The sequence below is a fragment of the Myotis yumanensis genome, unplaced genomic scaffold (assembly GCF_028538775.1).
Source record: "Myotis yumanensis isolate MYYU_CA2020_CCGP unplaced genomic scaffold, mMyoYum1.0.hap1 SCAF_8, whole genome shotgun sequence".
Taxonomy (NCBI): Eukaryota; Metazoa; Chordata; class Mammalia; order Chiroptera; family Vespertilionidae; genus Myotis; species Myotis yumanensis.
Window position 1 is genome coordinate 21,640,688 of NW_027223759.1, and position 16,800 is coordinate 21,657,487.

The 16,800-nt window shown below is 42.3% G+C and overlaps 2 protein-coding genes and 1 long non-coding RNA gene across 5 annotated transcripts in view; 2 read left to right on the plus strand and 1 right to left on the minus strand.

Annotated features, from left to right (window-relative positions):
• The window catches only part of CNOT9 (CCR4-NOT transcription complex subunit 9), a 22,985-nt gene extending 20,933 nt beyond the window's left edge, over window positions 1–2,052 (plus strand). The window contains exon 8 of the mRNA XM_070422146.1: window positions 1,242–2,052. Coding sequence (XP_070278247.1) covers window positions 1,242–1,410 — 169 coding nt within the window. The 3' untranslated portion in view covers window positions 1,411–2,052. The remainder of the gene's footprint in view (window positions 1–1,241) is intronic.
• Window positions 1–10,388, minus strand: part of LOC139015014 (uncharacterized) — a 20,567-nt gene extending 10,179 nt beyond the window's left edge. The window contains exon 1 of the long non-coding RNA XR_011472399.1: window positions 10,347–10,388. This is a non-coding gene — a long non-coding RNA (uncharacterized lncRNA). The remainder of the gene's footprint in view (window positions 1–10,346) is intronic.
• The window catches only part of PLCD4 (phospholipase C delta 4), a 28,883-nt gene continuing 22,018 nt past the window's right edge, over window positions 9,936–16,800 (plus strand). The window contains exons 1-3 of one of the 3 annotated variants that reach the window (XM_070422143.1): window positions 9,936–10,799; window positions 16,205–16,260; window positions 16,396–16,554. In XM_070422143.1, coding sequence (XP_070278244.1) covers window positions 16,239–16,260; window positions 16,396–16,554 — 181 coding nt within the window. In that variant the 5' untranslated portion in view covers window positions 9,936–10,799; window positions 16,205–16,238. The remainder of the gene's footprint in view (window positions 10,800–16,204; window positions 16,261–16,395; window positions 16,555–16,800) is intronic. The other 2 variants (XM_070422144.1, XM_070422145.1) reach the window with 2 other exon arrangements.

The window sequence follows — 16,800 nt, forward strand, 5'->3', positions numbered from 1 at the left end:
ATAATATTTTCAAAGATCTTAAGAAAGGAACAGGACTTAGAGGGCTCGTGATGTATTTTCATTTCTCTCCTTGATTCCTGTAAAGTTCTTTAGCTAATTATTTCATCTCCCTATGTTTATAAAATCTTTCAGCCAGAAATCATATATTGTAGGTATAATGCATTTTAGAAATATTTGACCTTTTGCTTTATAAATCCATAATTCATGCTGAAAGCCACTTGCTCAGATTCTGCTAAACCACATAATGGGGTGATTTCTGTGTTCCTAGGAATGGGAATTACTTGATTTAATGTGAACTCTTGCCACTGAGGTTATTCAAGCCCTAACTATTTGTTTGACCATTTTGTCCTGTTCCTTAGTGGTTCCTATTTTCACCAAAGTTTGACTATATTTATTTGAAATTCTGCTTGTACAGAGTCGTAACTTTGCTTAAAACGAAACTGCCTTATACAGGGGTGGGCAAAAATAGGTTTACAGTTGCGAATATGCAAAATAATTTATTCTTTGTATTGTTATTTATTTGTATTATTTGTCTTATTGTTATTATTTTGTATCCTGACTTATGATTTATCTTTTAGGTAATGATATCTGGTAATTTAACCTACTTTTGCCCACCCCTGTAGTTAAACCTTTTTGAGGTTTTCAGATTTGACTTTCTGCTGGTCAACTTTAAAAAAAAAAATAAAGCATGTAAAAGTTCATCTGATAATTTTGCTACCATAGTTTTGTTTTTATTGCTCATCTCTTATTAAGGGTTTTAACTATAAAACTGAAGCAATTTTTAGAAAGAAACAAATTTATATTAATTTAGAATTAAAGTTTATTGTAATAATATGAGTTGGGTCATATTCCTTTGTTAGCGTACTGATTTTGGAAATGTTTCATTTATTATAACCCATATATTTCTGATATGAGCATATTGGCAATATTTACTGTAATAAATCAGGAAGCAGTTTGAATTGAAGTAAACTATTATACCATTTCATTCCATTTTCCTTTGTCATGAAATTCTATATTGGGGCATCATTGTGAAAATCTGCAGGCTACAGATTCTGAAGATGTCTCTGAGCCTATACCTCATATAAGCTTTAAAGAATGTTAATTGCTTCTTAAAGTAACTTGACAAAGCCATAGGTTCCAGAATTCTGTATATTTATGTCTAAGTAAGGGGCTCTTCCCTGTCCCTCAAATGTGGCTTTATTTGTTGGTCTCCCTGGTTGGTTTGTTTGTTTCTGATGTAGGGCACGTGAAGCACTCAGGCAGTGCCTCCCTGACCAACTGAAGGACACAACCTTTGCCCAGGTGCTAAAAGATGACACCACCACGAAACGCTGGCTTGCACAGCTGGTGAAGAACCTGCAAGAAGGCCAGGTCACCGATCCCCGGGGTATCCCCCTCCCCCCTCAGTAATCCTCTCCTGTCCCCTCCCACTACTCCCACAAGTTGGGAAGGGAGGGAGAACCTTCAAAGAAAACAGCTCAGGTTTTATTGCCGACTGGGAATAGACAACCTCAATGCTGAACTGCACTGGAGAAAAAGGGCAAGGTACTCCAGCTGAGGTGTATGAGCTGCCATCTCAAGCTGCTTTGACGACATGGGCTTCCTCTGCTACTCCCAGAAAATGGGCTCCTGACAGCAGTCTGCCACCACAGCCCCAGGAGGGAGTCAACACCAGCAAATGCTGTATTTGCAGCATGCCCAAGATCCTTCTCCCCCACCTCTACCTAGCCACTGGCAGGGAGAGGAGATGATGGTGATAGCAGCGGCACTCTAGGCATGGGAACGCCTGGGACCAAGCCATGTGGTGTTTGTTTTTTGTTTTGTTTTTTCATTTTGCCTTCTTGGAAGACTCAAGATGTGTCTCTTCATTCCCTCTCTCAGTATTTGTTTACTTTGGTATTTGTTTGTTTTTTTGTTTGTTTAAATCTCAGCGAGAGAGAGGTGTGTTTAGCTGTAATATTCAGCAAAACTTTGTCAATTGGCAGTGTTTACAATCTGTTAGCTGCATAAGCTCAATAAAAAGTTGGTCTGGGCATAACATCCCCTCCAGCAGGCCAATAGCTGCATGAATTATTGGGAAGAATGGGAGGCAGGGGAAAGAGATAATGCCAAAGGACAGCAGGAACCCAACCACCTATTTCCCTTTCCTTTCCAAGTCTTCTACCCTCAGTTCTGGATGCCACCAGGACCTTAACCTCATTTTTGGTTTCAGCTGCTAACTATTCCAAATCTCATTTTCTTCCAATTAAACTTAAAACAGACATCTTAATTCATCAGGCTGTCCTGGAAGGTTATTATATTGAGGGAGGCAGTGGTTCTCACCTATTCAAGTCCTCAAAGATCTTTTCTGGAAGACTTTTTTAAAGGGAGGTGCCTGGAATTAAGATGATAGGCTACTTGATCCCATTCTTTCTTTGTTTTAGTGTGAATTTCTGCAGCTCCATCTGTCTTCATGATTGTACTTGAAGCAGTATTAGCCAAATTGAGTTCATTTTATTCAGATTTAAGGTAGATGGCTGAGTCCACTATCTTAGTCCATTTAGTCCTTTCTTTTTTACACATTCCCTTTTGATCTATGGGAATTACAGGGTTGCCACTAAAATTTTTTTCACTGTTCATACTGTGTTAGAGAGCCCCACTTCCTTCTGTGAATCTTTAGGTAACTCTACTCACAATCCAGTGTAAACTGCCTTGCTGTATTCCAATCCTTCCTCCTACCAACACCTGCTCTTGCTCTCTCGTACCCATCTCCATTGAAAGATGGGATTGTTAATCCAACTCTAGAGAGAGACCAAGTATATTCTGTTCACATCTCACACAATTGAAGGTGTCTGAACAAGTTTAGTCCATAAGGCAAGTTCAGAGAAGTCTTTGCAGAGACAGTTCTGCCAACACAAGGGCTCTTTCAAACTGACTTTCACAAAGGGAGCCAGTCTTGTTAGTTGACTTCTGTCTCTTTAGAGCCAAGAAAGTTGTAATTGACTAGCCTAGATGTAGGAAGAGTAGGATAAGCACTTAATCCCCTGCCTTCCAAACTGAAGAGGAGGACCAAACTAGCTCTCAATAATCTCAAGCCTGAAGAGAAGAAGTCTTGGAGGAACAGAGAAGAATGGACTGGATAGACATCTTGACTCCCTTCAGCCCATAGTTTGTATCTGAAGAGTCCAGCTAGGGTAACCCTAATTTTTGCCAAACATCTTCCTACTGAGCCAAAGTGTTCTCATCCCCCTCTACTGGGAAGCAGCTGAGGCTCAGGCCCTTGCTCCCTGAGAAATTGTTTCTCCATCTTTTGGTGCATTGGCCATATTACTGTGCCAATAGTGTCTTAATTCTTTTTCCATCTATTCTCAGCTGTCCTTGGACCCCATGCAGGGGAGGGATGGAAATGGGTATTATTCCTTGTAGTTGATCCTGATGTCATGTGTATAAAAAGATCCCTCCCCTCATTCTGTGTTTTTCATCCCTTGCATTTCTTCAACAGGATTGAAATAAAACATGCTTCTGTTTTTATAAAAATAATTTTTCCTTTAAACTATTTTGTCAGTATAGAGGTATCTAGGCACTTTAGTCAGATGATCCTTGTCACCCCTGTCTACCCTGTGTCTACCTGAACAAACACACTGACCTGCCAAGAGGGCATTGATAGTTCCTTTGTGGATAAGTCATTTGGGAGAGTCTTGCTGATTACAGGGGTGGTGCCCTTTATCTGATAAAGTATCTCTTTACTGGGACAGAACCTCACTCCTGGCTGTAGTGGCCAGAACTTAGTACTATATGAGAGAGACTTCGTCTTCCTTTTTTTTTTTTTTTTTAATATATTTTATTGATTTTTTACAGAGAGGAAGGGAGAGGGATAGAAAGCCAGAAACATCAATGAGAGAGAAACACACCGATCAGCTGCCTCCTGCACACCCCTCACTGGGGATGTGCCCGCAACCAAGGTACATGCCCTTGACCGGAATCGAACCTGGGACCCTTGAGTCCGCAGGCCGACGCTCTATCCACTGAGCCAAACCGGTTAGACTTCTATATATAAAGAGGTAACACTTGAAAGATTTTATCACTGACTTTAATATTAATTTTCTTCTTGAGATTCAGGACTTAGAGCTCATCTCCGGAGTTGTTTCCATGCCTGGTCATGGCTCTCAGTGGGATAGAGCCAACCTCTGCTTCCAGCTTCCACCCCCCCAAGGTTTTAGAGGGCCTGTGACTGTTTCAGTGGTGCAACAGGGCAAGGAGAGACATTGGTAGCCTTCACAGCATGCCTTCTTTACTATCCAGATATACGATTTCCTGCTCACTATTCCTGCTACTCAGTGGCTGGGAAAGAGGAGATATACAAAATTATTGCTATCAAAAACGTAAGAAAAACAAGTGGAATAGGAAACCATAGTATGAAATGAGATTTCTTTCCTGAGTTGTAGATTAATTTTTAAAAATATTTTAATATATTTATTTCAAAAGCAAATATAGCATAAAATGAACAACACAAGAAACCTAATTTAACTGACAAATAGAATGCTATCCTCCAAACCAGCAGTATGCATACTATTTTTAATTAGACTGAAGTATTTTACCAAAATTGATCATAATTAGTTAGACCAAGCAAGTCTCAAAAGAAATTATTTTTAATTAATAGAATGTTCTCAGAACTGAATACATGCGCTTAAGCTAGGAAAAAGAAAACTGGAAAATCCCTAACTGTTTAAGATCGGGTAGTACAAAATAAGTCAGAGAAAGACAAATACCATATGGTTTCACTTGTATGTAGAATCTAATGAACAAAATAAACTAGAAACAGACTCAGATACAGAGAACAGACACAATTGTCAGGGGTGGGGGTTTAGGGCCTGGGTGAAAAAGGGGAAGGGGATTAAGCAGTACAAATTGGTAGTTACAGAATAGCCACAGAGATATAGATTACAGCATAGGAGATATAGTCAGTAATATGATAAATAGGTATGGGGCCAGGTAGGTACTTGAAGCAGCAGGGGACCACTCTAAATTACATGATTTTCTAATCACTTTGCTGTACATCTGGAACTAGCACAGAATAATCTTACATAATAAAAGCCTAATATGCAAATTGACCGAATGTTGTAACAACCAGTCACTATGATGTGCACTGACCACCAGGGGGCAGATGCTCAACAGAAGCTGCCCACAGGCCCCAGGCCAGCCAAGGCAGGGGCCCCCCAATTGCTCCACTGGTCCCCCACAGATCAGCCCTGATCGCCAGCCAGGCCTAGGGACCCTACCCATGCATGAATTTCATGTCTGGGGCCCCTAGTGTTAAATATAAACTATAATTTGAAAAATTAAAATTTATACCAGAGGGGAAGGGCAGGTGGGGAGAGGGTATACAGGGAATAAATGGTGATAGAGACTTGGGTGGTGAACACAATACAATATACAGATGATGTATTACAGAATTGTACACCTGAAACCTATATAACTTCATTAACCAATGTCACCCCCATTAAATTCAATTGTTAAAAACTTAAATAATAGCCCTGACTAGTTTGGCTCAGTGGCTAGAGCATCGGCCTGTGGACTGAAGAGTCCCAGGTTCGATTCCGGCCAAGGGCATGTACCTTGGTTGCGGGCACATCCCCAGTAAGGGGTGTGCAGGAGGCAGCTGATGGATGTTTCTCTCTCATGGATGTTTCTAACTCTATCCCTCTCCCTCTCTGTAAAAAATCAATAAAATATATATTTTTTAAAAACTTAAATAATAAATAAAAAACCAGTAATACAATTCTAAATAACCCCTGGATCAGAGAAGAAATCACAAAAGGAAATTAGGAAAAAATTGTAATTGGATGATAATGAAGATATGCCATATCAAAACTTGTGGCATACAGGTAAAGCAGAACTTAAAAGAGATACATGACTTTAAATTCACACATTATAAAAGAAAGGCTGAAGTCAGTGGTCTAGGTTTTCATGTCAAGAAACTAGAAAGGAATAGCAAATTCAAAAAATAGAAAGATACCCAAAAAAGCACATCAGTGAATTAGAAAACTAATGTTCAATAAAGAAAATCAACAAAGCCAAATATTCCCTTGAAAATAATAAAATTGATAAACCCTTAGTAGACTGATCAGGAAAAAATAACATCAACAATATTAGAAATAGAAAAAGGGACATTTTCATATTTTACAGTCACCGATCTCATTAACTGCGAGAGACTAGAAAAAAAAGGAACATCCAATTCACTTTTAAAGCAGTATTAACTCAGCCACCAAAACCTATCAAGGATATTAAGAAAAGGGCCAAAATCCCATGAATATAGTCATAAAATTTCTAGACAAATCTAGCATTATATAAAGATGATAGCCTGGCCAGTGTGGCTCAGTGGTTGAGTGTCAACCTATGAACCAAGAGATCACTGTTACATTCCAGGTGAGGGCACATGCCCAAGTTGCAGGCTTGATTCCCAGTAGGGGGCATGCAGGAGGCAGCCAATCAATGATTCTCGTCATTGATGTTTCTATCCCTCTTTCTTCCTCTCTGAAATCAATAAAAAATATATTTTTAAGTATCCCAAAAACCCTACAGTAAACTCATATTAAAATCATTATTGATAAAGTATTGAAATCATTCTCCATGAGATGAGGGACAAGATAAAGATGTTCATATCACACCTCCACTTGTTATACTGGTTATGGCCAGTGTGATAACACAAGAAAATAAAAGACAAAACTACAAAGGGAAAAAAAATACTGACAACATGATTATATACACAAATCTAAAAGAATCTACAAGCTATTAGAATTAAGTGAATTTTGCAAAGTCAATGTACAAAAATATCAACTGTTTCTAAATACAATAGAAAATAAAGTTTCAAAATACCATTTATAATAGCATAAGAAATCAAAGAGCTAGAAATATATCAAAAGACATGCAGAACTTTTACATTGAAAACAATGGAACGTTCTTAAATGAAACCTACATTAATAGATACATATATCTTCATGAATTGGAGAACAATAGTGTAAAAGGCCAATTTTCTCAAATTGATCTGATTAAACTCACTTCTAACTAAATTCCCAGCAGATTTATTTTTGTGAAAACTGACAAGCTGATTCTAAAATTTGTATGGAAATGCAGTGTGCCAAAACAGCCAAGCAATCTTGAGTAAGAAAATTGGAGTCCTCCCATTCCCAGATGTGGTCCTTTAAATTTCAACTTTTTAGTAATACCTTTTTGTAGATATGAGTCTTAATAGCACACACTTGTATTTTGTTATGTGACCTTTTCTGAAAGGTTTCTTATGGAATATACTATTTGTATTTTTTTATTCTAGCTTCTATCATTTCAGTCTCATTTATTTTATGCCTCCCTGTTCCTCCTCCCCTGGGTGTTCTTGTTTGTTTTTAATTTTGTTGGAATGAAGGGATGGCTATATATTCTCTGGCCTTTTGAAGTTATATATTCTTTTAATTCTACATGTACTCTCACTGATGATTTTTTAAGTGAAATTTAATATTTTGTGTTACTTTTTGGACCATCAAGAAGATGGGTTTTACTTCAGAAGTGTGAGTAGTTTGGCTGGATGAGCTGGGGAACTGGTATCTGACTCCCTAGCCTAACTGTTCCCAAAAGAAAAAATGTTTAGGGTGTCACTCCTTCGTGTCAGGAGGAGGGTCTAGGCTTGTCTGGATGGCAGTGTGAGAATGTAGAGTTTAGGTCTTCCTCTGCCAGCTGAACCTTTACTTCAATTTAGGGCTTCTGGTCCTTTCCTGGGCATGGTTCCCAGAAAGTCTCTGTGCTGCTGCTGCTGTGATCAGGTTTCTGGATCTGTTAATAATAGCCAACAGTGGAGGAAGGGCCAGGATCATTATGGGAATAGGAATAACCAAACCAGTTGGACAGTTCCTGTGCCTGGAGCCATCTATCTGCTCCCTAATCTAAAGAGCATCCTGCAATGAGCATGTTTTCTAAGCCACTCTTTGAAGCTATTCTAACCTTTGAAGGTCTCCAACTGCCTGCCCCAAAAATCAGAACATATGATCTGGGAGCACTGTTTATGAGGACACTGAAAGAGAATATTTGAGATCTGGACTCTCCCAGAAAATCCAGATTGAATGAGAGTACTCCTCATAAAACACCCAGAAGGGAAGAAGGTTGGGCAGAAATACAGTGAAGCCAATAATCACTTAGGAAGAGGCAAACCATATATAATCCTGGAGGAGTGGGAATGTGAAGGGGAAGCATAGAAAAATAAGGACATGATGATGTTGAGGAAGTAGAAATGGGAGAGTGCGACAAGCATACGAGACATGGCCTCTATTAATTAAAATCTGAGGTCAGCACAGTTTAAATATTTATATCCCCATAATCTTCCTGTTCCCAATAATGGCCTCATTCTGCCTCCCCTCTCTGTACACTCCTCTTCCTTTATCAAAACCCGCTCTCACTAAAGGATGGTAAACATTACCTAGGTATAAATTGTGAAAAACCAGTAAGGCTTTAGAAATTATGAGGTGCAAAAATTTGAAACCCTCTTATTATAAAATATAACACAGCTATAGCAAACTACATAAAGAAAACATATAGCTTAATAATCCTATCTAATAATAGACAAACATGGTAATTGACCTTACCTTCACTACTACTACGCCTCCCATTGGCTAATCAGCGCAATATGCAAATTAGCCGCCGACAAAGATGGCAGCTAATTTGCATACTGCAGGCAAGGCGGGACAGCACCATCCCGCCTGCCCTGCCGCCCTTTGGGCCTGCTATTTACGACCTGGGGCAGTGGGGCGGGACAGCGCCATCCTGCCTGCCCTGCCGCCATCCGGGCCTGCTATCTGCGACCCAGGGCGGCAGGCGTCCATGTGCGACCCGACCCAGGGCAGCTAGGGGGTGCAGCAGCGATCGGCCAGCCCGCCCGGCCTCCATCCAGGCATCCCGTGTGCGATCCGCCCTGGGCATTCCATGTGCAACCCGACCCGGGGCAGCACCCCAACCCCCAGATCGGCCCTGCCGTGTGCGCCACCTGGGGAGGTGGGGCAGGCACTGAGGGATCGGGCCTGCCATCTGCCACCCGGGGAGCGGGCCTAAGCCAGCAGGTGGTTATCTCCCAAGGGGTCCCAGACTGTGAGAGAGCACAAGTGGGGCTGAGGGACACCCCCCCACCCCCAACCCCCCGCCAGTGCACAAGTTTTTGTGCACTGGGCCTCTAGTTTATTATAAAGTGAAGACCCTTTTTAGCACCCAGAACTGGAAATAGAACTTGGCCAGCTGTTTCAGAAGCCATATCTCTGCCTTTTCCATCACAACTCCCACCTCCTCCCAAAAGTAACCACTATCCTGACATTTATGGTAATCACTTAGAAGGATTTTATTTTAATGGGACTAAAGTTTAGCTATAAATAATCACTAATGGTAGAATATTAGGCGGTTGAGAGGTATGTGGGGGAGCCATGAGAGACAGCCAGATCTCAGCACACTTAAAATCACATCATTTTATACAGTTAGTTCACTCTGTGCCCATAATTAAGACAGACCTCACTGGAAAAGGATCCCACAGAAGTCCAAGCAAGTACAGGGCTGTGCCCTATGCCCTCAGCTATTTGACTGTCATCTACTGGTCCAGAAAGAGCCATACCCTGCAGTCTTTCCAAGGCAGAGCAAAAGTAGGTCCCAGCTCACAGTGCTTGGGAGAGTGCAAGGAACTAGTTGTCTTTGCTAATGATATGTGAGTCCAGGACATTGCCTGAACTTCCCTGGGCCTCACTTTCTCACTGTGAAGTATGGGGCCACAATAAAGCCCTTTACAATCACCCATTCCTCTCCTAACTTAGTCCTCTTTCCTCAATCTTGGTGTCTGTTTCGGCTGCCTATTCATTCACCCTTATATAAGAAGCTCATTACCTCCCTTTCCCAGCTGGGTCTTTCCAGTCTTGTGCTTCTCTTTTTGCCCTTGATTCTTACACACGGTGAGTCTGCTTCACACACATCTTTATAAACATGCATGTATGTCCTTGCACATTGGAGGTGCTGAGCAAATGCTCATAGAATGAATGAATGTAAAGGAAGAACAAATGAATTCCTGTATACATTCCTTAAGTATTTAGCGAGTGCCTATTATTTATACAGAGATACAAACCTGTCTCCCTACACTCTTAAGATCATTCCTCTCCTCCCTTTCTCCTCATCTTCCTTTTCCATCCTATTCCTTTTTTTCTTTCACTGCACCGCAAAGCTAGACTGAGTGCCCTGCAAGGCAGCATGCAGACATACAGAAGCAGGCAGGCTGGTGGAAACGGACACCATGGAAAGAAGCCAGAGGAAATAAGGGCAAAGACAGCTGTATAACATGCAGAGAAACCAACCAGAATGAAAAGCCGTGATTCATGGAGCACTGCAACTCAGACACTCCTTGGATTTCACTTTGAGAGCTGAGTCTGGATTGGGGTCAGCGAGGGCTGGCACCAAGATGAAGGGCAGCCAGGCTCCTCCTCCCTGGAGATGTGGTGCTCCAATCCCTCCCCTTAATCTTTTTCTACCCACTCTATCCCCACGACTCCCTCACTGACCAGTGTCCTGGGCCTTTAAGAGTTGGGTGGGCTGGACTGAAGATAGCTCACACTTCCCCCCACCCCACTCCTTCTGGCTGTAACTCTGCCAGTCACAGCAGCAAACTGCAGTAGAGGAGGGGAGAAAGCCAGCGAGTGCAAGAGGAGCAAAGAAGAAAAGGAGAAAAGGAGACGGCTGGGTTTCCTCATTCCACAGTGGAGAGCAAGCACTGCAGAGCTCACAGACACAGGACTGCTATCCTGCACACGGTAAGGGCCTGACCAGCCTCTCTTCCATGTTCTGTCCTGCCTGAGTCCCTAGGTCTGCCTTCTACATGCCTTGATTAAATTGCAGTCTGGCCCTGGCCGGGTGGCTCAGTTAGTTGGAGAATTATCCCGTACACAAGTACACAAAAAGTATGGGTTCGATTCCCAGTCCAGGCACCTGCCTCGGTTGTGGGTTTGATCCCCAGTCAGGACGAATACGGGAGGCAACTGACTGATGTTTCTCACATCGATGTTTCTCTCCCCCTTCCTCTTTCTCTAAAATCGATAAACATATCCTCAGGCGAGGATAATATATTTATCACCCTGGACTCTTTGCCAGAACAGGTCCACAAGGCTCTGGCCTTCTGGTTCTCTCTAGCTTATCCTCTTTGACTTACAGTTTTCCTGCTGGCTTGGGTCAATCACCTCTTTATATGGGACTTCTTAGCTACCTAGGGCTGCCACTTAGAGGTAGCCCCATCATAGTAAGGAGAGAGAGAATTGGAATAACTGTGCTTTAGCATAGATTCATTAACAGATTGTTGAGGATTATCAAATGAGGGTTGGCCATGGCTCAGGTGGAGTATAGGAACCCCTGGTAATGAGAGAGAGTTATGAGACTTCCTTGGAAAGAGCCAGGGTTTGAATTCTATACCTCGTTCTTCGCTTGCTCACTGGACCAAGACCGTTTGTTGGCATGCCCAAGTGCTGTTCTGGGAAGAGCACTTGCTTCTAGTCCTGACTTTGCCATCAATCAGGTAGGTGACTTTGGTCCCCAACTTCCTGATCTGTGATAAGAGGAAGTTTAGGGTTTCCCAGACTTGCTTGTGTGTCAGAGGTGCTTGATAAAAATAAATCTACCTAAGCCCCATTCTTGGAATTTCTGATCTGGTAGATTGTGAGCTAAGGGATCTCTGTTACAAGACCCTCTCCAGGGAATATTGATGTAGCCAAGAACCTCTGGATTATATGTGTTATAAAAAGTCTTCAAACTCTGACATTCTGAGGGCTAGGACCTATGTCTGGGGGCATTCTGTCCTCTCTACATGAACCAGGCATAATCCTGCTCAGAAGCAAAAGAGTAGACAAAATGTAACAACTTAGAAAAAAAGAGTAGACAGAATGGTTCTCTTCCTTCCTGTTCCTCAGGGAGACCGGAGACACCCTGAATCCCACTGTAATGCCGTTGACAATTCTGCCATGTCTCCTACAAGTTACCTGGAAGTTGAGGACCCAATCTTGCTTGGCAGACCTGGCCACTTCCCACCTCATTTTTTTTGTCTCTGTTTTCTCATCTGTATTATAGAGGAAATTATCTGTACCTTTGAGGATCTCTACATGTGTGTCCACGAGTGAACAGTTAAGACCAGTCTCTCTTACTCACAGTCTTCATCCTCTGCTCCCTGCCTCTTGCTCCTACTCCCAAATCTTTTGTGTCTTCTTTTCTAACCACACTTGCACCAGCTGTGAGCATCCTTCCCAATTTCCCTTCAGACACCAGAGGAAACACCGAGACCTAGAACACTTGGGTTCTAAGTTGCATTCTCTTGGCAGTTTGTTTAGTTAGTCTCCTGGGATACGGGGGAAAGTGAGGTTGAGTAGAGGGATGTGCTACTGGACCACAGTTTCAAAATTCTCATGGGTTGAGAACAAGAAAAAAGAGAGGATGAAATGATGGGGAGAAGGATGACAAGAGAACAAAGAGAAGCTGACAAGTGAGCAAGTAGAGAGGCAGATAGGACAGGAGAGAAGAGTGAGTTGGGGGGAAAAGAAAAGGTATGGGTCAGGTAGAGGATGGGGAAAAGAGAGAAAATGATAAGAAAGAAAAGCTGTTTTGTGGGATATGGAGGAAACAGAAATGATGGAAGGGAGAGACAAAACTTTCATATTCTTCATTGATTCTTAGCCCTGCTTTAATCTGCTTCCTAGTGAAAGCCCTTTCTAAGGGCAGAGTCTTGGTGAGATCTCTGAGCTGGTCATGTGGAGATCTTGGTTGTTATCCTAGTTCTGCCACTTAATTTTAGGTGACTCTGGCAGTTGAGCTAATTTTTCTAGTGCTCACTCCTTTTCTCTATAAAATGAAGTCCAGCTCTGACATTCTGTAGCTCCTTGTGTTGAAACTGGCCATCTTATGCATGGCCACATGTCACCTAGATACAGATTTGAAATAGTGATTCAGGAATGGGAGCAGGATTTGAAGAGCATGCCAAGTTCTGGGGTTGGAAGTGTTTGACAAAAGAGGATAAAAGAACTTTCTAAAGCTGGTCTGAGAAGCTCCAAAATAGGGGCATCCTGGTACTTGGGCTCTGTTTTCAGGCTTCCCATGTTTTAGGACATTATTCTGTGGCTCCTGGACCCAGGCGTAAGATCAGGTAATTCTGTCTTCTCCCAGGGCCAAGGTCCACCCCGTCCCAGAGTCCCTATGCCCCAGATGTGGGAGCTGAAGTTCTGAGGGAAGATGTTATAGGATGTTGGCAAGGGGGTTTCAATTTCAGTTCCAGGCTGACCCCCATCCCCACCCAACCCCAGAGTCTGAGGACCTGAGATACTTAAGAGGGACCTGTTTGTTACTTTCTACTTCAGTCTTAATATAGCTTTTGCAAGCCTCAGGTTCCAAACTGTGTATCTCCACCCAGAAAAGTAGAGATGCACTTCTGTCTCCCAGGAAGCACTCTGCAGCCCTTCTTCCATTGGGGGGTTTCTCACCCAGGCTCTCCTATTTAGTCTCAGCCAGCAAAACCTTTTCTTTTTTTGGAACCATTGCAGGGATCTTTCTCCCTTGAGAGAAGCCTTGAGTTCTCTTTCCCACTTAGGTACAGACTGATTACCAACTTTCTCTATTCCCTCTGACACCTGCACATTGCTACTCATTTAGAAAGCCTTTTCTAGGTGCTACAGTCAGGGAAGCTGTATTTTCAGCGACCTCTACCTTCTTTCCAAAGACTTAGTTATCCCCAGGTGACTTTATACGCTCTTCCCACTGGAGACATAGGATACTAATATGCTTTGTGGCCTCAGACAAGTCACATCACATTTCTAGACTTCTGCTTTTTTCATTTGTAAAATATAGAGAGTTGAGCTGCATGATGTTTTTTTAAAAATATGTTTTTATTGATTTTGTTTTTTAGAAAGAGAGGAAGAGAGAGGGAGAGAGAGAAACATCTATGTGAGAGAGAAACATCGATGTGAGAGAGAAACATCAGTTGCCTTCTGCACGCACCCTGACCAGAGACCAAACCCACAACCTGGGCACATGCTCAGACCGGGAATTCAATAGGCCACCCTTTGGTGCATGGAGCAATGCTCAACCAAGTGAGCCACACCGGTCAGGGCTGCATGATGTTTTCATGGAGCATTAATCAAATGATTGTTTCAGAGATTCTTTTAGTTTTTTAGACGTTCACCAATATCAACATTTTAAATTTATTAATTAAAAAGCACAGCATTTCTATTCAAGTGTAGATACTTTTCTTATACAAAAGCATAGACGTTTATGTTTCATAGGCTTTGCTAGTTTCAGAATGATTTGGTCAAGAATTGAGCATTTCTTATAGGGGCAAAGCTAGAATCAAGTGGCCATATATAAAATCTTCTAGTTCTTTTCAAGGGAAGTTTGTTGTTACTTACTAGGACAAATGAACCAGGTCCTGAATTAGCATATATCATAAAGGAGGCACTCTTTTTTTAGTAGGTAGAGAAAACTTAAAAATGCAATTCTGAGAATTTGTAATTTATATGGTCCATTAAAACTCTCAGAATAACTGTTATGAAAAGGAGTATAAAATATGCTTTACCATGTGAAGTGAAGAAGATGGCTTATTTAGCTATGTACAACATGAAGTGTTGTACACGAGACAAAGGAAACACTTCAGGAGCCCTGACCAAGTAGCCCAGTTGATTAGAGTAACGTTCCGATATGCCAAGGTTCTGGGTTCAATCTCTGGTCAGGGGACATAAAAGAATCAACCAATGCTCCCTAATCGGTTTGGCTCAGTGGATAGAGCATTGGCCTGAAGACTGAAAGGTCCCAGGTTCGTTTCCAGTCAAGAGCATGTACCTTGGTTGCAGGCACATCCCCAGTAGGAGGTGTGCGGGAGGCAGCTGATGGATGTTTCTCTCTCATCGATGTTTCTAACTCTCTATCCCTCTCCCTTCCTCTGTGTAAAAAATCAATAAAATATATTTTTAAAAAAGAGAATCAACCAATGAATGCACAAATAAGTGGAACAATAAATCTCTCTCTATCCTTTCCTCTCCCTCTCTAAATCAATAAAATATATTTTTAAAAAAGAGAATCAACCAATGAATGCACAAATAAGTGGAACAATAAATCTCTCTCTATCCTTTCCTCTCTCTCTCTAAAAATCAATTTTAAAAAAATAAAGAAAAGAAAAAGCCCTAGCCAGGTTGGCTTAGTGGGTAGAGTATGGGCCTGCGTAACGAAGGTTCCCAGGTTCAATTCCGATCAAGGGCACATACCTCAGTTGCAGGCTCAATCCCTGGCCCCACGGCTCCATGCAGGAGGCAACCAATGTTTATCTCTTTCTTTCTCTCTTCCTCCCACTCTCTCTAAAAATCAATGGAACGATATCCTCAGGGAGGATTAACAAAAAATTTTAAAAAATAAATTAAAAATAAAGAAAGACTTCCAAGCTGGATGGTCTACATGGGAGCATGGAGAGGGCTCCCAGAAAGGGAAGTTAGGATGATTAAGATGATTTTATCTGGAGAAGAGAAGACTGGGATATAGAGATTCCAGATTCTGCAAGGGCTGCCAGCAAGATAGTGGTTTTTTGTTTTAAATATATTTTATTGATTTTTTACAGAGAGGAAGGGAGAGGGATAGAGAGTTAGAAACATTGATGAGAGAGAAACATGGATCAGCTGCCCCCTGCATACCCCCCACTGGGGATGTGCCTGCAACCAAGGTACATGCCCTTGACCAGAATCGAACCTGGGACCCTTGAGTCTGCAGGCCGACGCTCTATCCACTGAGCCAAACCGGTCAGGGCAAGATAGTGGTTTTTAATAATGAGGAGCTGAGCAGTGTGACATGAGGTTATCTTGTAGAATATGGGGTATTGGGAAAGAGAGGAGTATTTGGCAGAAAGACCTGGTTTAGCCCTCTCTGGAGATGACTATGGGAAGCAGCAAAGGTTCTGGAATCAGACATACTTGGCTTCAAATTCTGAATCCCTATGCAATTTGAGGCAGGTTTCTTAGCCTTTCTAAGCCTTGTAGTTACCAAATTCAAATTAGAAGTAAAAAGAGCTACAGACTATATAGATGGAATGCCTGACACATAGTGGGCAATCAGGAAACATTGGTTTCCTTCTCCTCCTCCCTTGTTCTGTTATTCTAAAATCACCAAGATTAACCCAGTCTTTTGCTCCTCCTTACTCCTTTAGGTAACTCTGGCGCCAGCTGGTGGAGCAGTGAGTGATGGCATCCTTGCTGCAAGGCCGTGAGTACCCCTGCAGAAGAGGGCTTGGGGAGACAGCCCAGGGACGGGGAGGATACTGAACCCCCTATTCAAGAGCTCCTCCTGGGCCCTTCACATCCCTGGTTGGCTATCCAGCCCCTGCTTCTTCTGGCCCAGGGCTGCCCATCAGTCAAGATGTGCTGCTGATGCAGAAAGGTACGATGATGCGCAAGGTGAGATCCAAAAACTGGAAGAAGCTAAGATACTTCAGACTTAAGGAAGATGGCATGACCGTCTGGCATGCCCGGCAGGTCGGAGGCAGAGCCAAGGCCAGCTGTAAGTGACATGGATAGCTAGGGGTGGGCATATGGGTGGATAGAATCCTGAGGAACCCAGCATCTGTAGCAGGAGAGGGACCAGGGTCCTATGATGTTGCCTTGTGCTGTCCCACTTGTATCTATGCCTGAGCCTATAAAATGAAAATTATAACAGTATTTGCCTCTTAAAGCTGTTATTAGGATAAAATCAATTATTGCATGTAAAGGGCTTAGAAGAGTCCTGGTACATAAAAAGGCTCAATAA